The sequence below is a fragment of the Plecotus auritus genome, assembly GCF_963455305.1.
Source record: "Plecotus auritus genome assembly, chromosome: 7".
Taxonomy (NCBI): domain Eukaryota; kingdom Metazoa; phylum Chordata; class Mammalia; order Chiroptera; family Vespertilionidae; genus Plecotus; species Plecotus auritus.
Window position 1 is genome coordinate 17,367,393 of NC_137774.1, and position 21,370 is coordinate 17,388,762.

General features: G+C 52.3%; 2 protein-coding genes across 3 annotated transcripts in view; one reads left to right on the forward strand and one right to left on the reverse strand.

Moving 5' to 3' along the window:
• The window catches only part of WIPI1 (WD repeat domain, phosphoinositide interacting 1), a 28,544-nt gene extending 10,437 nt beyond the window's left edge, over window positions 1–18,107 (forward strand). Inside the window, exons 4-13 of the mRNA XM_080682292.1 lie at window positions 2,162–2,258; window positions 7,455–7,552; window positions 8,214–8,306; window positions 8,993–9,063; window positions 9,653–9,760; window positions 12,535–12,699; window positions 13,428–13,535; window positions 14,147–14,265; window positions 14,670–14,770; window positions 17,568–18,107. Coding sequence (XP_080538418.1) covers window positions 2,162–2,258; window positions 7,455–7,552; window positions 8,214–8,306; window positions 8,993–9,063; window positions 9,653–9,760; window positions 12,535–12,699; window positions 13,428–13,535; window positions 14,147–14,265; window positions 14,670–14,770; window positions 17,568–17,615 — 1,008 coding nt within the window. The 3' untranslated portion in view covers window positions 17,616–18,107. The remainder of the gene's footprint in view (window positions 1–2,161; window positions 2,259–7,454; window positions 7,553–8,213; window positions 8,307–8,992; window positions 9,064–9,652; window positions 9,761–12,534; window positions 12,700–13,427; window positions 13,536–14,146; window positions 14,266–14,669; window positions 14,771–17,567) is intronic.
• Window positions 17,096–21,370, reverse strand: part of ARSG (arylsulfatase G) — a 94,490-nt gene continuing 90,215 nt past the window's right edge. The window contains exons 13-14 of one of the 2 annotated variants that reach the window (XM_080682290.1): window positions 18,789–19,105; window positions 17,096–17,647 (exon numbers count right to left, since the gene is read on the reverse strand). In XM_080682290.1, the coding sequence (XP_080538416.1) occupies window positions 17,636–17,647; window positions 18,789–19,105 (329 nt within the window). In that variant the 3' untranslated portion in view covers window positions 17,096–17,635. Of the gene's footprint in view, window positions 17,648–18,635; window positions 19,106–21,370 lie in introns of those variants that run through there. The other variant, XM_080682291.1, reaches the window with a different exon arrangement.

Below are 21,370 nucleotides of genomic sequence, written 5' to 3' on the forward strand. Positions count from 1 at the left end.
ACATAGTACTGGAAGTCCTAGCCACAGCACTCAGACAAGAAAAAGAAATAAAAGGCGTCCAAATTGGAAAGGAAGAAGTAAAACTGTCGTCTGCAGATGGAGTGATACTGTATATAGAGAACCCTAAATTTAGATCCTACCAAAAAACCAGTGGAACAGATAAACGACTTCAGTCAAGTGGCAGGGTCCAAAATAAATATTCAGAAATCAGTTGCATTTTTATATACCAATAATGAACTATCAGAAAGGGGAATTAAGAAAACAATCCTGCCCTGTCTGGTTTGGCTCAGTGGATGGAGCGTCGGCCTGTGGACTGAAGGGTCCCAGGTTCGATTCCGGTCAGGGGCATGTGCCTTGGTTGCGGGCACATCCCCAGTGGGAGGTGTGCGGGAGGTGGCTGATCGATGTTTCTCTGCCATCGATGTTTCTGACTCTCTATCCCTCTCCCTTCCTCTCTGTAAAAAATCATTAAAAGATATTAAAAAAAAGAAAACAATCCCATTTATAATTGCATCAAAAAATAAAACACTTAGGAATAAATTTAACCAAGGATGTAAAAGACCTGTACTCGGGAAAGTATAAGACACTGAAGAAAAACAGTATGGAGTTTCCTCAAAAATTAAATATGGAACTGCTGTTTGACCCAGTGATCCCACTTCTAGGAATATACCCTTAGAGACTCAAAACACCAATCAGAAAGAATGTATGTACTCCTATGTTCATAGCAGCACAATTTACAATAGCTAAGATCTGGAAATAGCCCAAGTGCCCATCAATAGATGAGTGAATAAAAAAGCTGCGGTACATTTACACCATGGAATACTCTGCAGCAGTAAAAAAGAAGGATCTCTTACCCTTGAGATAGCGTGGAGGGACCTGGAGAGTATTATGTTAAGTGAAATAAGCCAGTCAGAGAAACACAAGTATCACATGATCTCACTCATACATAGAATCTAATGAACAAAATAAACTGATGAATAAAATAGATCCAGAGACATAGGGGGGAAGGCCTAGGGCAGAGGACAGGGGCGGGCTATAAGGGGTCAATGGGGGGGGGGCGGAAGGGGACATACTCGTATGTAATACTTTCAACAATAAAGACTTAATTTAAAAAATAAGACACTGAAGAAAAAAAGTTGAAGAAGATATAAATAAGTGGAAGCATATACCATGTTCATAGAATTAATATCATTAAAATGTCAATACCACCCAAAGCAATCTATAGATTCAGTGTAATTCCTTTCAAGATACCAATGGCATATTTCACAGGACTAGATAAATATCCCCCAAATTTATACAGAACCACCACAGCAATCTTGAGAAAGAACAAAGTTTGAGGAATCACACTACCTGATATCAAACTATACACTTCAAGGCCAATGATAATCAAAACTTCATGGTAGCCGAAACCGGTTTGGCTCAGTGGCTAGAGCGTCGGCCTGCGGACTGAAGGGTCCCGGGTTCGATTCCGGTCAAGGGCATGTACCTTGGTTGCGGGCACATCCCCAGTGGGAGGTGTGCAGGAGGCAGCTGATCGATGTTTCTCTCTCATCGATGTTTCTAGCTCTCTATCCCTCTCCCTTCCTCTCTGTAAAATATCAATAAAATATATTTAAAAAAAACAAAAACAAACAAACAAAAAACTTCATGGTACTGGGACAAAAACAGACATATAGATCAATGGAACAGAGTAGAAAGCCCAGAAATAAATCCACGTCTTTGAGGACAATTAATATTTGACAAAGAGACAAAAACATACAATGGGGTAAAGATAGTCTATTCAATAAATGGTGCTGGGAAAATTGGACAGTTAAGTGCATGACCTTCTTACACCATACACAAGAATAAACTAAAAATAGATTAAAGACTCAAGTGTTAGACTCAAAACCCTAAAACTCCTAGGAGAAAACATAGTGAAATCGCAGACATTTGTCGTAGCAATATTTTTTTCTGATATATTGCCTTGGACAAAGGAAACAAAAGAAAAAATAAATGGGACTACACCAGACTAAAAAGTTTGGTGTATACATGTGTGTGCATGTGCACGTGTGCATACATAAACATCATCTTCATATCCATCATCCAGACTTTTCCTCTGTTAGACTTGGTTTCGATTGGCTCGGTCCCCTTTCGATGCAGTGACGCATCTGTGTGGTTACAGAGGCTGCTGGTGTGCCTGGAGGAGTCCATTTACATCCACAACATCAAAGACATGAAGCTGTTGAAGACCATCCTGGATATTCCTGCAAACCCAACAGGTGAGCTCCGGAACGAGATAGGTGCCCTCTCCTCTCATGTCCAGGTGCCCCTTTCACAAGCCATCCTTTCGCCTATCTTGAGAACCTGAAGCAGTTGTTTTGCTTTATAAGTCTTCATGGTGTTTACCCCGAGGCTGTGTTTTAATGGGGGCAGGTTCAAGTACATCAGGCTGTGCGCCCTGCAAGAGGCTGTGTGGCCCTCACGGCCGCCTGCCCCCCCCCCCCCCCCAAACTCCTTTCATCTGGGCCCGTTCTCAGCAAATGTGTCAGGGCGTTTAAGGTAGACGCGTGGGAGATTCCATGCATCTGGTACCGAGAGGTGTTTACCCCTAATTTTTTTCTGTGGTTGCTCAGCACAGAGTAGGCGTAATAATTAAAAGCAGGTTTTGACTTGGTGTGTCTACGTGACTAGGAGAGAGACAAGCCGAACCGCAAAGAATATGTTCTGTTATGTTACAGAGACATCTCCACATTGCACTTCCCAAACTTCTCAGGATGGAACGCTGTTGAGTCAGTTTCCCAGTTTAAATTGGTGAAGTGCAGTGTTCTAGCGTTTCCTTCTGAAAGGCCAGGGTCAAGTTGAACAACCACAGTGTGTCTTTTTTTCTTAAAATATATTTTTATTGATTTCAGAGAGGAAGGGAAAGGGAGAGATAGAACCATCAGTGATGAGGGACAATCATTGATGGGCTACCTCCTGCACACCCCACATTGGGGATCAAGCCTGCAACCTTGGCATGTGCCCTGAGTGGGAATCAAACCTTCTTGGTTCATAGGTTGACACTCAACCACTGGGCCACACTGGCCAGGCCACAGTGTGTCTTATTACACCTTTGCCATCCTTCGGAGCGAATGTCCAGGAGTTTTTCAAATCCTGAAATTTATACTAAACCTCTCAACAACCACTTTAATAAAATGGAGATGATAATGATCACCCCCCTCCCCCAGAATTACTCGGAGGATTAACTGGGGGCAGGGAGTGAGAGTCATGGCACATCTGCCCCACATCACACGCGGCCCGCTAGGCTCGCTCACTAGCCCAGCGCCAGCCTGGGGGCACCCCAGCATTGCATGACATGACCGCTCCCCACTCCAGAACCATCTGCTGCCTCTGAACCCTCAGAACCACGACTGTAAAATCCTGAGGCCAGTGGCCTCCTTCATCTGCTCACTCTCTAACAGATGTTCTGAACAACACTAAAGATGGAAACACTGGCTCTGATCCATGTAAACCCTTCATGTCCACAAGGAGACAGAACCGCGTGTCTCATGGCTCGAGCACACATTCTGGATGCACGCTGCCCACGTGAACCACGAATCAGTGGCACGTACCGCGTCCTCCCACGGCTCTGCGCTCAGCATCTGTGTGGCTGTAAATTTCCTCCCTCTTCGTCTGTGTTTGTGTCATGCCCGTTCCTGTTGTGTCAGAGATTGCAGGCTGCTTCCTCTAAAGAGGTAGGCCCGACGGGGCTCGAAGCTAATTTCCTGCCAGCACAGCAGTCTGTGCGCTGAGCCGTGGAGGGCAGAAATCTCTGGACAGGTCTGTGAGCTGTGGACTCAGCTGTGCTGCCGATCTCACAAATGTGTACGGGGTACTGAGGGGTCAGTCTACACCCCCCATAGTGTGTCTAACAGGACAAAGTCGTGGGCATTGTCCATGGAGCCCTCTCTCTGGAAATGGTGCTTCAGGCCAGGAGCTGGCTCTCATTTGCAGAAACAGTGCATTTGCAAGCACAGATTCCTTTCTGTGTCTGAAAACGGGAAGGCATGCTCTGGGCCACGAGTCAGCCAAGAGGGAACTGCATGTCATCAATCACTGTTAACTTGCTTGAAGTTTGACGTGTCATACTAGGAATCCCAGGACACCGGTGGCTTAGAATCACAGGACGTCCAGCGGACAATGCCATCAGCTCTTGAAGTGATAGCAGGCCCTTCTCTACCAGCTGTGGCAGGATTACAGCCACACCGCTGCGGTGAAATCATAGCTGACAGTGATTTGTGAAAATGTGTGTCAAGTGTCAAATATCAAAACCTCGTTCCTATGGAAGGAAATGTGCTCACATATTGAGAACAGTGAAAAACCTCTGGGTTTTAGAATGGTGGCTGAATTCCTCTTCCTTCATATTTTCTGGGCTCTGCAAATTGTTGATCACTTTTCTGTTATAAAATAATACCAAAGGAAAGGCTCGTTTCCTTCCTTAAAAGGCTGTGTGCAGCACCTGTGACAGAAACAGAAGACTTCGTGCTTTCCTTGGGGGCTCCCCAGGAAATAAAGATACATTCTCACAGCTGGTTGGACCCCAGGCAATCGAAGGAACTCACTTGAAGCATTTGTGGGGGCCTTGGTTTCGTCTGTGAGGGTCGGAGTGCAGGACCCCTTGGCTACAGGCAGATGGGTTGGCACAGGTGCAAGCCCAGAGCCCAGCTGTCAAACACGTGGGCCTGTGCCAGCATGCACCTGCCCTAGCCGTTCCCCTCCGCCCCTTTCTTGTTAGAATCTAGGGCCATGTCATTCTCCTCCAGGTAACACAGGAGGGGCCATGTTAGCTGAAGACGTTGAAGCCTTCCTTCCTTTCTGAGATATTTGAACGTAAAACTCTGAAGGGTACCTGTTAGAATGGCTTATTCAAAAAGACAAGAAGTAACAAGTGTGGCTGGACGTGGAGAAAAGGGAGCCCTGTGCCCTGTTGGTGAGAATGTCAGTGGTGCAGCCACGATGAAAAGGAGTAGGGAGCGTCCTCAAACAACTGAAAGTCAGTAGAACTGCCAAGTGATCCAGCTGTCCCGCTTCTGGGGATACAGCCTGAGCAAATGAAATCACCTCCCACAGCGATAGCTGCACCCCATGTTCACTGCAGCATTGTTCCCAATAGTCAAGATCTGGAAGCAGCCTAAGTGTCCAGCGATGGATGAACTGATAAAGTGAATGTGGTGTGTATGTGCAACAGAATCTGTACAGCCATAAAAAGGATGAAATCTTACCCTTATGACAACACAGATGGGCCGTGAGGGTATTATGCGGAGTGAAAGATGTCAGGTGGACAAGGACAAGTATCGCAAAAACCGTACGATCTCTTATAGGTGGAATTTAAAAAAATGACTTTGTAGATACAAAGAACAGACTAGTGGTTGCCAGAGGAGGGAAGTGAGGGGTGGGGGGCAAAATCGTTGAAGGGGGTCAACAGGTACAAACTTCCAGTTATACGTCCTGGGAATATGCAGCATGGTGACCACAGTGAATAATGCCGTGTTGCATATTTGAAAGTTGCTAAGAGATAAGATCTTAATAGTTCTGCCAGCAAGAAAAATATTGTAACTGTATATTGACAGATATTAACTAGACTTGTGATTGTTTTGCAATATATACAAATACTGAATCAGTATTTTGGCAGACCTGGATCTTGAACTCATGTCCCCTGTCTGTCTCTGCCAAATAGATATTCTTAAACCACTGCCTATTTTTTTCCTAACAGTTTATTGCAATATAATTGGCATGCCATATGATTCAGCCATTTACAGTACACAATTCAATAGCTTTCAGTATATTCAAAGAGTTGTATGACCACCAGGGCAGTCCACTTTAGAACATTTTATCCCCTCCCCCCCCAAAAAAAAACTCATACCTCTTAGCCATCAGCCCCCATACCTCCAGGCCTTGGCAACCCTAATGTGCATTCTGTCTCTAGATTTATCTCTTCTGGACATTTCATAGTAGTGGAATGATACAATATGTGGTCTTTTGTGACAGGCTTCTTTCACTTAGCATAGTATTTTCAGTGTTCATCCATATTGTAATATCTATAATAATGAAAGCATAATATGCTAATTAGATTGGACGTCCTTCTGGATGAAGCCGGGGCTGTAAGGGAAGCCCGGGTCCCGGGTGCCTGCTGGCAGCCGGAGGGAAACCCAGGTCCCAGGTGCCTGCCAGCAGCCAGAGGGAAGCCCGGGTCCCAGGTGCCAGAGGGAAGCCAGTGCCAGCAGCCGGAGGAAGGCAGGCCTACTCTTGCACGAATTTCGTGCATTGGGCCTCTAATACACACACACACACACACACACACACACGTTAGAATTTCATTTCTCTTTATTAATTAACTAGAGGCCTGGTGCACAGATTCATGCATCGGTGGGGTCCCTTGGTCTGGCCTGCACCCTCCCGCAATCCGGGACCCCTCGGAAGATGTCGGATAGCCAGTTTTGGCCTGATCCCTGTAGGCCTGATCCAGACAGGAGGGAGCCTGATCCTGTGTGTTGAGTGTCTGTCCCCTGGTGGTCAGTGTGCGTCATAGTGACTGGTCAACCGGTCGTTCGGTCCACAGGTCACTTAGGCTTTTATATATATAGAATAGATAATATTCCATTGTAAAAATATACCACATCTCATCCACTCATCAGTTGATAGACATTTGGGCTGTTTCTACCTTTTGACTGTTACGAAGAATGTTACCGTGAACATTTATATTCAAGATTCTATGTGGCTCTGTGTTTTCATTTCTCTTAGGGACATGTCCAGGAGTGGGATTTTTGGTTAGATGGTAACTCAGTGTTTAGTCTTTTGAGGAACAGCCAGGCTGTCTCCCCAGCACTGGCTCATGTGACCTTACCAGTGGCAGTGTGAGGGTTCCAATTATCTGTCTTTTTGATAATAGCCGTCCTGGTGGGTGTGAAGTGGTATCTCGTTGTGGTTCTGATTAACTCTGCTTTTTTTAAACACATGTACTCAGAAACCTTCAGAATGTACCAGACACATTTATAAGATCTGAACTCTGCAGAGTGGTACTCAAGTCCTTCTAGGATTGCCACGTCCGATCTTCACCTCCTTTCTGCTAACCACCCCTCTGGGAACCCACATGTAAACCAACCTGGTGTCCGTTCTTCCCTCCCCCGTTTCCTTCTGCTGGGCAGGCTGATCTTGAAATTGCATTTTGGATTGCAAAGAACCCAGATAAGATGGGGAATGGGGTTGCCAGAACAGAACTGGGAAGGTCCGAGTGGTCCCTTGTCAGGCCTGGGCCAAGAGTGACCTTGTACCCGCCAGGGGGCTGCAGGGAGCCAGAGCAGGCAGGTCATGTCTGCCACGCCGTTCCTCCCCTCACCAGGAGGTGGCAGTGTAGGTGCGCCTTTTTCAGGGGCCCTTTGCAGGTAAGTCCTCTCTCTGGACACTGGCTTTTTCATCTGCTGTTTGTTCTCTGCCAGGTCTGTGTGCCCTCTCTATCAACCATTCCAATTCTTATGTGGCTTATCCTGGAAGCCTGACCACAGGCGAGATTGTGCTTTATGATGGACACTCCCTGGTAAGTTGGCAGTGACCGGGCTGATCCCGCCCACCTGCGTGTTTCTGCGGTCAGTGGCGGGTGATGAGCGGGCTCTGTCGCAGTGGGGTGAGGTGCAGAGGCAGAAGCAACACTGGGGGAGTTTGTTCTGGCCACAGCGCTTGGGTGTGGAGAAAGTAGTGATATTTGCCCTTGAGCCATCAGTCAACATAGCCAGGAGGCAGCGTGCCAGGCCAAAGCAGACAGCTGCAGCGCCAGGGGAACCAGCTGCCAGCTGGTGGCCCGCTGTGGGCTTGGCGGTGTCCTGCTGCAGCATGGCCCTAGCGCTTGCACACTTCCTGTCCTCCGCTTGCCACGCTTCACAGAGCGGGCAGCGCTGTAGGGGGAAGCCCCCTAAAGATGCACGTGGGGAGGGCCCGCGACTGCGCCATCACTCCACACCGGGCACAGGTGGGTGTCCATCTTCCTGAGGGCAGGACAAGGGATGGAAACGAGTGGCCCTTGATGCAGAGTCTGGATGCACCTGAACACATGTTCCGCTTCCAGGAAAGGGCTGCTGGAAAGAGACGGGCGACTGGCAAATGAGGGAGGGTGTCTCCGAGGGGAAGAGGAAGCAGAGGGAGGGGAAATCCATCGTCCCTCTTTCCCGGCATAGATACCCGTTGTTCCTTTTCACCAACAGAAAACAGTCTGCACGATTGCAGCCCACGAGGGGACGCTGGCCGCCATCACCTTCAACGCCTCGGGCTCCAAGCTGGCGAGCGCTTCTGAGAAAGTGAGTGCGCCCAGCCTCTTTAGGGGGCTCTCCTCCTGCGGGGGCTCGCTGGGTGGCGATGGATGGCGCGCCCCTGGTGACACCAGGACTGACGGGCCTCAGGGCCCGCTCAGAATTCGTTTCAGAAGAAGCCTATCAGACGTGGTGTGGCATACTGATGCCTCTATTAACTCACTAGCCCAGAGGCCTGTGCTATGCAGGAGGCAAGATACTTTGCACAAAAACTCACCGTCTTACTGAGAAGCGGGTGTGCCCATCATAGATACAGACAGAGGCTGCCTCTCCTTAATGTAGTACAAACAGAAAGCTTTGCGAGTTAGCAGGAGGTTGAGCTCTCCTGACTGGAATACTCAGGGAGTGTGAGCAAGTTGAATTTTCAAATGCCACGAAGAACAGGTCTATCGTGACCGGCAGAGACTGACCCTTCCAGGAAGCCAGAGCCGTTTGAGCGAACACGCGCCGAGCCTTGGGCTGGGGTGGGAGGGAAAAGGGAGACAGACGCGCTCCGAGAATTGCTTATATGGCACATATGCAAACAGACAGGGCACCCCCCCTCTCCCCCCGCCCAGCACTCTGTGCTTCCTCTCCGGGGACAGATGTTCAACGCCAGTAAAAACACGTCTTCTAAAGAGGCATGTCTGTGAAGCCATGGATGGTATGAAACGTCCACCTGCTTTCTTTTCCAGGGCACGGTCATCCGGGTGTTCTCCGTACCTGAAGGGCAAAAGCTCTACGAGTTTCGGAGAGGAATGAAAAGGTGTGTGTTCGCTGTAAGATCCACTCTGAAGTGCCCACGGAGTTCGGCAGTGGACGGCTGGCAGCCATCTAGGGAGAGGTGGGAGGGGCGGCTCTGTGCCCGCCTCTCTGTGCCCCCGAGGGGGCAGAACTGTGCTCTCTCAGGTAGCTGACCTAGAGGCCCGCTCACCGCTTAGTACACCTGAGAGCGAAGGTGCCGTTTTAACACAGGTTCAGCCACGAGAGTCCTTGGTGGGTGTCGCTGTGTGGCCAGCAGAGGAGAAACAAGAGAGCCAGGGGGTCACAATCCAAGAGCAATTTCTGATCCCCTTCTGCGGACAGAAGAAGGGGTGATGGTCTGGGATCCCGCTGGCTGTAGGGTTTGCAACCAGTGCTGCAGAGGGCAGCTGGAAACCTCCGTGGTGACTGGAAGGAGCAGCCTGTTCCTTCCTGCCTGAGACCGTGACCCTTTAGGAACCTTTCCAACATCAATTTCTAACGAATTCCCAACACCGACGAGATGTGAGAACGCCCAGACTCGGGACACGTGGTTCTCTTACGAAGCTGAACTTTTCCTGGCTCGCCGGTCCACACGCTGCTCTGTGTTCTAGGTATGTGACCATCAGCTCGCTGGCCTTCAGTATGGACTCGCAGTTCCTCTGCGCCTCCAGCAACACCGAGACAGTGCACATCTTCAAGCTGGAGCACCTCGCCAACAGGTAAGCTCGGCGCCAGACGTCACACACTCATTCGGCGGGAGGATCAGGCCCTAAGGACCATGCTGCCGATTCCCGACAGCACATGCGGTTCCCTCTCTCTCTGAAAGCCACAACCTTGACCTCACTCGTCACGTCTTCTCAGAGTGGCGAGGGTGCGTGAGCAAAGGCTTGGTGGTGTAACGCATGGAGGCAACATATAGGGACCCTCCAGCAGGGGCAGTCACCTAATCTTTCTGAACTCGGGTATAGCTTCATCGTCTACACACCTTAGGCTCGTTGTAGGGATTAACTGAGCGCCTTGACCTCAGGGGTAGGGAACGTCCGGCCCGCGGGTCGTGTAAGGCCCTGCACCCGAAGTCATTTGGTCTGGCCCCACCCAGGCATTCGGGGTGAGTTAATGGAATGTTTGACCAAGGATAGCAGGCTAATATTTTAGATGCTCTAACTTCGATAATGCAGTCATTGCCATTACCCGCCCGAGTGCGAGGTGAGCACTGTCGGTGCCCGGGTGTGTGACTGGCAGGCGTGGCTGAGGTTGACAATAGAGAGCACGTGTTAGATTGCAGTCGGGGCCGTGTGCATTCATGTCCTATTGTCGCTATAACGAAGTACCACAAATGTAAAACAGCCCGCGGGCGTACCTCACGGTTCTGTAGGTCAGTCGGCGGGACGGCTGGGGGCTCCGTCGGATCTCAGGAGGCAGACATCCCCGTGGCGGGCGGCCGGCCGCGTTCGCATCTGGAGCTCAAAGTGTTGCTCATCCGTGTTGCTTCCTCCTCGGGCTTTGGCTTTCCCCGGCTCCCCCTCTGCCTTCCTTCCCTGCCAGCACGCCGAGAAAGCTCTGTGCTTTAAGGGTGCACGTGATTCGATTGAGCCCAGCTGGGTAACCTCCCTCGCTGCAGCCAGCTGGGCCCTCTAACCGTCACTGCTCTCAGCACCGCCAGGTCCAGGGGCCGGGGGCCGGGGGCCAGGGCGGAGTCTCAGGGCCGCTGCTGGACATTCTGCCTGCCGTCGCATGAGCATCAATTCACAGGGCTAAGTGCTACGTGCGTGCCCGTGTCCTCTCCTGCGGACTGCGTGCGTGCCCGTGTCCTCTCCTGCGGACGTTTACACTCAAAAGCACCACAGCTGTGAGGCTCCCGCCCAGCCACTGTGCATGGCAGTGTAACCTTGCCCGGCCCACCTCCCAAGGTCAAGATCCCGCTCCAGTAGCAGTGTAGATGGCTCGCACCTTCCTCGGAGGACGTAGGAGCACTCGGGTCTCCTAACACTTCTCTTAAGTGTCATTAAGGGAAATTGAAACACGAAGGCTTGGCGATCAGCTCAGTCCCACTCAGAAAGCAGGTGGTGGAGTCAGCGGTAATGGCACAGGCCATAGCCACTCCAGGAGCAGGGGAGGGAGAGGAGATAGAGTCCCTCCTCCTCTCGGTTCCCACTTCCCGCATTAGCACCTCGGGGATGACCACGGTCACCTCGCTGGGACAGCTAAGCAGGGGAAGTAGGCATAGGGCCTAGCACAGCGCCTGGCACACAGCCAGCTGCTTTATTAGATGGCGTCTCTGAGGCTGGTGTGACTGAGGAGGCTCTGGGATGGTGGCCTCTGGGAATAAAGGTGCCTGAGGAGGGAGCTCCATGTCCCCAGGAGCACATGCAGGAGACCAGTCCATTGAGAAGACAGAGGATGGACTGGCCAGAGAGACTAGGAGGGGGCCACACAGAAGAGTCACAAATTGCACCAAGAGATGCATTTCCGTTTGTAGAGCACCTCACACAGTCCTCCCTGGGTCCCACCGTATCCCTGCAAGGCGGGCGGGGAGGTGTTCCATGTGGCACCTGACAGTAACTGCTCGTGTTTTCTTATCATTTTCCTGGGCTGTGTCTCCACCATGAATGCGGGACCTGGACACTAGAGCTCTTGGGAAATCCCAGCCCTGAGCACAGGGCTCCAGGGAGAGCGGTGGAGCCCGGGACGACAGCAGTACGCCTGGGAGGGCCGGCTTTCAGATGAGAACAGGGGGCCCAGAGGTCTGTCCAAAACCGGCAGCCAGCCGGGAACAGAGTGAGAAATAGACCCTAGAGCTGTGGTGTGTGTTTCCCGCCAGGATCTGGTCCCCCAGACAAGCACCTTGGAGCAGGCGTGGCCACCCTGGTCCCTGCTGCTCACTGTGCAGAGCCGGGGCAGAGGCAGGTGCCTGTGAGCCATCCACACTCATGGGCCTCAGCAACAGAGCAGTCACCGCTCTGGCGACTGCAGGGGGCGCACCAGGTCCCTCGGAAGGATCTGCACCACATTGAATCCCCGGGTAGGGTGCTCCGGCTGTAATCAAACACTGCCCAAGCATCTTGCCTGGACGTTTGCTTCCCACTCATCTGGCCCCGAGGCCACACACTGAGCGCGCGGGCAGGCTTGAGCCTGTTTACAGAGTCCAGATAGGGATCCCATCTCGCTCCCTCCCCTCACCCCCCTTTAGGAACCTAGAAATCAGACGAATCACCAGATGCAACGTTTTTAATGTAGGAAAGTGTAACACTGGGAACCTCTTAAGAGCTTTGTAATGGTCCTTCTGAGGGACAACGGGGCACTTGCCCTTTCGGCATGGCCAGGACACTGTGTCCCGGGCTGTGCTGGGTGGGCAGGACATCACGCTGAGGTGGTTCCCTCCTCCCGCGGGGCGGGTGAGGGCAGCTCCCGCGTGTGGGGGTGGGGTCATCGCATGGATGCCGGTGCCTGCAGCTCGGGCTCATCGCGCCTCTGCCTGTGCGTTGCTCCCCAGCCGACCCGAGGAGCCTTCGACCTGGAGCGGCTACATGGGGAAGATGTTCATGGCAGCTTCCAACTACCTGCCCGCCCAGGTGTCAGACATGATGAACCAGGACAGGGCCTTCGCCACCGGGCGTCTGAATTTCTCCGGACAGAAGAACATCTGCACCCTCTCCACGTACGTAGGGCACCACCCACTCCCAACACCGCGACACATTCATGTCCCCAAAGCACAAACTCCCCAAACACACGCACAGAAAAAATAATAATAAAAAAAAAAGAGAAGAAGGCCAAGAGGAAGGGTGAGTGAAATCACAGCCCTGAAGCCGCGCATCAGCTGCCTGGTTATAACACGTGTTTGCGGGCGGCAGCTGGGAGCTGGCGAGGGAATTTATGGCGACACTGTCCCGAGAACAGCTTCTGTGTTTACAATTATGTGCAAAGGCCCAGGCACCTACGGGGTTGACAGATGTTTTACCCAAGAAGCTTAAAGGAGTTAAACATTTAAAAAATTTCCTAACACTAGCCCGCCAAGATGCAAGCCAACTTTCCACTCTTTTCCTTCCTGTCACTGTTAAAGGTAGAGATGCCGTCCCGTTCAGGTAAGCTCATGTTTTTTTTTTTGTTGTTGTGTGTTTTTTTTTTTTTCGCAACAGCTCTTCATGGAGTAATTGTGTGGACACACATCATTTTGTCTCTCCCACACAATTATGTTCAAAGACAAGAATTAATCCTCAAGGTAGATCACTAGGTCAGAATGCAAAGAAACAGCCAGACACCCAGAACCCGAGCCCAGTGGGCTAAGGGTTTGTTGGTGGCAGAAGTCGGCGGCGGTCAGCGGGAGCGAGGCCTGGTTGTCAGAGGCCGGCCCGTGACCTGCCTGCACACGTTTCGTTTGGCTCTTAGGATCCAGAAACTGCCGAGGCTGTTGGTCGCATCCTCCGACGGACACCTTTACATCTACAACCTGGACCCTCAGGACGGAGGAGAGTGTGTCTTGATCAAGACTCACAGGTGGGGTTGCTAGTTTTCAGCCGTTTGTGTAGCGTGACCCCTGGGCCAGGAACAAGGACGAGCTTGATCTGTGCTCTCGCTTTCCTTCCTCCTTCACCGGCAATCCCGGCGCAAACCGCTAGGGGGCGCCTGCTCTGAGTTCGGCTCAGTGTCAGGCTCACCATGCTGTGTGCTTCTGGGAAAGTGAATGACACACAACCGTTTCCTCCTCGTGCATGATGGGCGCTCAAAACTATTTCCCGAATGGAACGGAAAAGTTCTCGTGACTTCCACGACCCAGTACAGGAGGGCCCGTTCCTGCGTGGACAGGACACTGAGCTGCCCACACCCCTCCCCCTGGAGCACTCCTTGCGAGCTCGTCTTCGAGTCCTGGCCTGAGTGACCCGGGCAAAGCCGAGTGCCAGTCCTCCCTTATTAACCGTGAAAAGTGGGTCCTTGTGAGTCGCATGGTTGGCCTTGGCCACCGAGGTCCCTTCCGTCCGTGCTGACCCAGCAGCAGGGCCGAGGGGCTGAACTGGTGCCGGGCGTGTGCTTCCTGGTGCTTCTCCTCGCGGAGGGCTCCTGGATGTGTGACGATCGCTCTTCTTCTCCCTTTTAATTGCTGCCGGTAGGCTGCTTGGCTCAGGAACCACGGAAGAGAATAAAGAAAATGACCTCAGACCTTCATTACCTCAGTCCTACGCAGCCACAGTTGCCAGACCAAGCGCATCTTCAGCCTCCACGGTGCCAGGTGAGCGGCCGTGGGGACATGCCAGCAGGGGCCCTCCCGCTCCCCTTCACCGTTACCTGCGGAGGGCAGCGCGCTCCAACCACACAGAGGCCATGGGAGGAGCCTCTACAGGCAGCTCCCCGAACCTGGCAGGCCCAGCACCGCTCGTTTCCCTAACAAGTTAACCCTTGGCCTCTGAGGATTGGCAAACCCGTGGGAAGTTTCACGCGCCCGGGTGGGAGGCGGTGAGACGAGCCCGCCCGCCTCTCGGGGCTCGGAGACCATCCACGGTGGGATTTGGACTCCCCTGCAAGGCAAAGGCGGCCTCCCCGCTTCCCCGGGCCTCCCGTTTTCTGGGTCCTGCCCTGGTCATGGCGCAAGAGGGGACCCCGTGGCTTCTCTCACGTCTCCTTCTTGGTTTCCAGGTTATTCTGAGGACGGCGGGGCGCTCCGAGGAGAGGTTATTCCCGAACACGAGTTTGCCACGGGACCAGTGTGTCTTGATGATGAGAATGAATTCCCCCCTGTGAGCATTAGGAATCCTTAAGAGAGCGGCTCAGTCTGTGTGCTTCGAGGGAAGCCTTCGCCTGGGGCAGGAGTCGCAGGCACTTTCCCCATCGGCTAGTGTAGGGCTAACCCTCCTCTAATACCCAGAGGCCCGAGTGGTGGTGGTGCTGCGCGCTGCCCACTCTACAGACCAGCCCGCAGGGGGCGCTCCCCACGGACACTAACCCAGGGAGTCTGGTGGCCTCGCTCGCTACCTCCCGGCCGGAGTCCTTGACTTGGCTTCCTTAGCACTGTCTTGGCTGTGGGGTGCACTCTTAGTTTCCTGAGGCTCCTGGGGCGCTTTTGCAGGACGCTGCCGTCTCTGGACTACAGGTGGTGATCTAACAGGGCTGGGCCACTGTGCTCTGCGGGCGGGTGAGCCCGGACCCTCCCCCTCCCGCTGACAGGGCAGACCCCAGGATCAGCTGCAGCAGCTACAGTCCTTGTTCGCTCTCGGCCAACCTCCTCCCCCCACCCCCCTCCAGCAGCTCCCCTGGGGTCCCAGCATCCTGCTCCCCCTGTCCTGGCAGCAAGGGCCACGGGCTGGCTGGGCGCTGGGCTTGGCTTCTCCCAGCATCCCGGTGCAAACAGCAGGTCCTCTCCCTGGGTGGCCATGGCCGCCCTCGCTTCTGGCTCTTCAAGCTTCCATTTAAGGCAACACATAGACGCCTCTTGTGAGCTTCAGTTCGAGAACAGCCCAGATAGTGGACCTGAAATCGGTTAGAGACAGGAGCAGCGCTTGGGCCGAGACTTGGGGAGTCCGCTGAGTGACCCGGGGGCAGAGCCACAGCCAGGGGCACTGCTTCAGGGCCCCTTAGGTCCTGGTGTGCGATGTCTCCTGATCAGCACTTCCTGTCAGTGGCGATTCGTTGGGCAAAAGGATGGCGTGCAGGTCTGGCTTTTGGCTTGCATAGGTCCATAGGGCAACCTAGTAAGCACAGTCACTAAAAAAAAGGGGGGGGCGTGTTGTGGGGCTCCCAGTGCATGGCAGGAGGGCTGTGTGAGGTCCCACAGAGGGGGGGATTGCAGGGTGAGATACTCTGGCTCTTCGTCGGCAGGCCCCCAGACACAGTGCCAACCAGGAAGGTTTATAGTTTAGGGGTGGAGAGTGATGGTTCTTAAAAATAGTAATTTTTACAAATTTAAAAACCTCTGCTGGCTTGCTGCCTCCCATGTGCCAGATGCCTTGCCTTTGGGTTCTCATGCCCCACCCAACCGTAAAGGTGGTTTTTTCCATCACCCAGAAGTTGGTGGTTATTTACCCGAAGTTGCATCTTCTGGGAACCAGAGCAAGTCAGATGCAGCTGGGCATAAAGGTGACGGTGAGGTTCCCTTTCAGTGACCTCGGTCCAAGTCTGACTGCTACAAAGGTTATCCGATTCTTAACTGTTAGCAGAGCAGACCTTGCCACCCCTTACATTCACAGAATCAGGTGCTTCAGATGCCGGGTGCAGGAGTGGTCCCTCGCCAAAGAAAACCTCTATAAAACAATAGGTTCGCGGGTCGAGCATTTGTTTGGAGTAAAAAAAAAACAATGGAGATGCTTAAGAGCTGGCCCAGAGGCCTGTGGCCCGTGCACTGCCTAATGATGTCAGGCTCCCCTGAGTGAGACCGAGTGAGGTTCCCTAGATCAGCTGTGAGACACCAGCAAGCGTCGGGGGATGGGGAGGAGAGGGTCCTGTTCCTACGAGACACTGACCTAGTAGCAGGCGGTTCCCCATCTCCCTGCACAAGGACCAGAGACACGAGCGGCTACGGGGATGCACTCTCAACATGGCCCATCTCGGTCATGCCTTTCCCACAATCACATGCAGCTGGAGATGCACAGACGCCTTCCTCTCTCTGCCTCTATTCTATACCGATGATAGACGTGTTTGTCCAGAATCCACACCTCGACCCACATTCCTTAGAAACTCCCAGGACAGTGAGAGAATCCTGGTCCCAGCTCGGGGAAAATCCCTTCTGTAGACATGAGCGTGGGCTTGCCCGGATGCTGTAAGAACATGGGTCATCACGAGTCGTCTTTTTAAAAAATACATACTGACACGTCCCTGGGCATGCTCACTCTCATCTCCATGGGTTTACTTTGCTCCTGGAAAAATGAAAGAAGAGAGAATGGATCACCTCTGGTCCCTTAGAAAGACGCAGCCCCTTCTCAGGAGGGCGGGCGACCTTGGTTTCGATAACCAGCCAGCCTTTACGGTCTGCGTGCTTCCCACACTAGGCTTACTCCAGTGGGCACGAGGGAGGGGCTGGGACCAAGCATTTACTGACGTTTTAACAGTGATTTAGCAGCCTGTGTTTACAAGATGAGTCTTTTTTATTTTTTTTTATTGCGTTTTTTACAGAGTGGATGAGAGAGGGAGAGAGAGTTAGAAACATCAATGAGAGAGAAACATTGATCAGCTGCCTCCTGCACACACCCTACTGGGGATGTGCCTGCAACCAAGATACATGCCCTTGACCGGAATCAAACCTGGGACCCTTCAGTCTGCAGGCTGACGCTCTATCCACTGAGCCAAACCGATTAGGGCAAGATGAGTCTTTTTTAAAAACCCCGCATACACCTATCATTACACATGCAAATGTTTCCCATACAGTCAGTATGTTCTGAAACGGTGCCACCCTCGCCTGCGCCCGAGTGAGACGGGTGACTGCCTATGGCCTCTGTGCCAGCCTCCCCTGCCCACCCTGCAGGCACAGACCTGCTGCTGATGCAGCCTGCTCAACCGCCTCTTCCTGGGGAGAGTAAGGCCATTCTGTTTTGATTTCGGTAGATAATCTTGTGCCGCGGAAGTCAGAAGGGCAAAGCGAAGCAGTCATGATGAGAAGCGCGCCTCAGAAATCAGGACACCCCCTATCAGGTGGTTTTGGAGAAAACAAGGAAGGTGGAAGAATGGCGTGCGATTGTGGGCTCAGAGTGGGGGGCAGGAATCCCAGGTGCCGCCTGCTAAAGCCACAGGACGTGGCTCACTGCTCACCAAGCCCCCCTTGGCCCCGGCTGCCTGTGGGTACGGGAGACATGGTATACGCATCCTGCTATTGAAACTATACTGCAGCCATAATGTCAATGCTAACTAACCATATTGGTCTATAGCCGGAATTTTGTATTAAAAGGGGCATCCTTTTTCAATGTATGCTGTGTAAAAATGTACCTATAGGAAAATGTCTTCGAATTGTACTTCTTGTATATTACATAGAGACTATTTTAACCAGGCGAAGTATTTTTTTTTTTTTTTTTTGGCAGTGATTGGAATAAATCACGTACTACCTTTGAGTCCCATTTAGGACATTAACAATAAAATCATGGCAATGCATTTTTAAGGCTCTGAAAGTTTATTTCTTCATGGTTTTAGGGAGCAGGAAGAACTCCTCAAGTCTTTAAAATGCAGCCATTTGACCTTTAAAAGGGGTCAGGGGTGGTGGGTCGGGCCATGGACTTATCTGTGGGCTCTTCTGCTGGGAGACCCAGAACCTCTGACTTTGTCTAGTCAACACCCACGCCACCCAAGCACCCCCAGGGGTGGCCTAGAGATGGAGGTGCTCAGGCCCCAACCCAGACCTCCCGGGTCAGAATCGGTACTTTCACAAGCTCCCGGTGAGATTCGTATGCGTGTGAAAGATGGAGAAGTGTTGCCTAGATACCAGTTGGCACAAATCTCTATGAAACTGAATGCATTAAAAAAAAAAAAAAGACTAAAATGGATTAAGTGCCTGCCTCACGTGTCAGGTAATATATGCCCGGCACTTTCATGGACTGCCTTATGAATCCTCAACATCAGCCTGCAAGGTAGTAAGTCATGGCTCAAGTTCAAACGCCGGGCCTTGACCCTGGGCTGCCTCTGAGCCTATAGGGGTCCCCGTTACAGCTCTTGGCAGCTGACCTCCCAAGCCAGCATGCAGACGGGACAGTGGGGGATGCAAGGCGGTGGCTTCCCGCCCAAATCCCGAGACTTGTAACGCGTACATCACTAGAAAGAGGGTGGATGTGCACTTGCCGTCTCATTTCCTGACGCTCCTGCTCGTGGGAACATGGTCTGGGAGGCGGTCTGGCAGCGGCAGGCAGGCTGGTGGGGGTCACAGCAGGGAGCCGCCGCAGGGTCCTGCGTGTAGTCTGCTCTGGAGACGCTGTCCCCAGCGATGTCGTGCAGGACGTCGGCAAGAACCTCGCGGACCTGGGGCAGCACGCTCTGGTACTCGGCACTGCCTGCTTCCAGAGGCACAGCTTCCGCAGCATCCTCTTCTAGGTTGAAAATAAGGGGGGGCTCATGATACCGCGCAGGCCCCACACTCCCGTTGCAGGCTCTGGCTCCACCTAGAGAGAGGGTGACAACAGGGCCCCGTCAAACCCAACTCTAGCCCGCGTCGTCAGAGGGGAGACCCGTGACTGACTGTAAATGAACTCAAACACACCAGCACTTGACTTTTCAAATGACTGCCCTCCCTGTCAAAGAAATGACATGAGAATCTGCGTGCTCGTTCCACAATGCTCCTGCTGTCCGGAGTGATCTGGAACTTCTCCTTGGACTTGCCTTCAGAGCCAGTAGAACATGCGTTCAAATGTCTTTCATCTCTGCCCTCTGGGAGTAAAACTGGTTTTTAAATGGATTTCTTAGATAGCAAATATATTCCATTTTAAGCATCAGGCAGGCAGACAAGGTGACTCACGCCACTTCGGGCTGAAGTTGAGATTGTTGTATGCATTAGTCTGGCTGTGAAGGCAGGCCCAAGAGGAGGGACAGGTGCTTGGGGCGATGGCAGCATCCTTGGTTATTAATGATTCAGATGACTTACTTTCTTTGTTTGCCTTTTCCATGCAATAAGTAGTTAAGGTATCTGACAAAAATGAATATGATATAATTGAATGAACAAAAGGAATGAAGGCCAAGGATGGCCCTCGGAAACACGGGAGTTCATTCCGCGGGAGTTCGTTCCTAAAGACCTCCTTCGACTCGGAGCCTCTCAGCGGCCAAGCATGACTAAGTCAGAAACTGAAATCCAGTTGCTCAGGGGAAGCAGAGCTGCTTCTGGCACTGACGTGTGAGAGAGCTTTTTCCAACGGCTCCGCATACATGCTTATGGAAAACACAGCTGTGTGGTTAGGATGGCCCAGCCGATGACCTCCTCCCACCCCCTTTATTGCCAAGGTGAGAGCGTAACACCGAAGTGCCAGTCAGTGAAGGCAGACCCCCAGGGGCCAGGGCCAGGCTACCTGAGCTTTCACCCATGTGGAGAGGACTGACATCTGAAATCTCCGAAGGACAAGAATGAGTCGGTGGCGTGGCCTTTAGGGAACCGACCTTAATGGTTTTCCTCCTGTGACTCAGATTCAGGTTTTTCAGCTGAGAAAGAGTCACTGCCTTTGCCTGGAGTTTGGGGTTGAATCAACAATAAAGAGTGGTCACGTGAGGTTTGGCCGTCAATCAAGTGAAGGCTGGGGTGGGCTCCTCTTACGAGAATTAAAGACTTCTGCTCGAGCCAGTTTGGCTTAGTGCATAGAGCATCAGCCCAAGAACGGAAGGGTCCCAGGTTCAACTTCAGTCAAGGACACCTACATTGGTTGCAGGCTCAAACCCCAGCCCTGGACTGGCCGGGGGTGTGGAACGCAACCCATCAATGTGTCTCTCTCACATCGATGTTTGTCTCTCTCTCTCTGTGTATCCCCCTCCCTTCCACTCTCTCTAAAAATCAATGGGAAAATGTCCTCAACAGCAACAAAAAATTAAAGACTTCCCATTAAGGTTACAGTGGGATAACTTGCATACAAATAACCTTCCTATGGACAACAATTATGCATTCTAGACAACGTACTATAAAAACACCCTGGAAAATAAAATAAATAAAAACACACTGTGTGCACTAGAAATTAACCAATGCGAAGGCGGAAACCTAACGGGACTCGATCCTTGAGGAAAGGAAGCCGCACCGCTTGGGTGTGTGTTTAAACGATTTCCCCGGGAAAGACTCATTGTCCCCAAGCTGTGTGGCCCAGAGCAGCTCCACCCGAGGAGAAAGCTGTGGTCCCTTTGGCCTGAGGTGTCAGGGGACAGAGTTCAGGGCTGCCACGACAGACGACAGCGGCTGGGCAAAATCCTGGGTAAGAGGGAGCTAGCGAGGGGCAGCCTCAGAGTCTGCCAATAAAGCCCCTCCAAGTCCTGGCTGAGCCCCGACCCGCGGGCACAGGAGACACGGGCTCCAGCAGCAGCTACGGCGGGAGGAGCTGAGCTGAGCGGGCGTTTCTATGCGGCCCGCACAGGGACGAAGGGCTTAGAGCGTGAACGCCATTCAGTGAGAAAGGCCTCAGAAACATTTCGTATTTCCCACTGAAGTCCCAAAGGGTTCGTGCTAGGATGAAAGAGCACGGCCCAGGACCGAGGCATTTACCTAAGATGAAGGACCAAATCTGCGAGGCCAGTTCCAACGACGTGGAACACCAACCTCCACAAGTTTAAGGGAACAAAAGATCCCACTCCTTGAATACCAGACGTCAGAATCTCTACGGACCAGCATCCGCAACGACCAGTGACTCAGTCGGAGGAAACGTCCCGTCTCTAGCCCAGTGTGTCAGGAGCTGAGAATC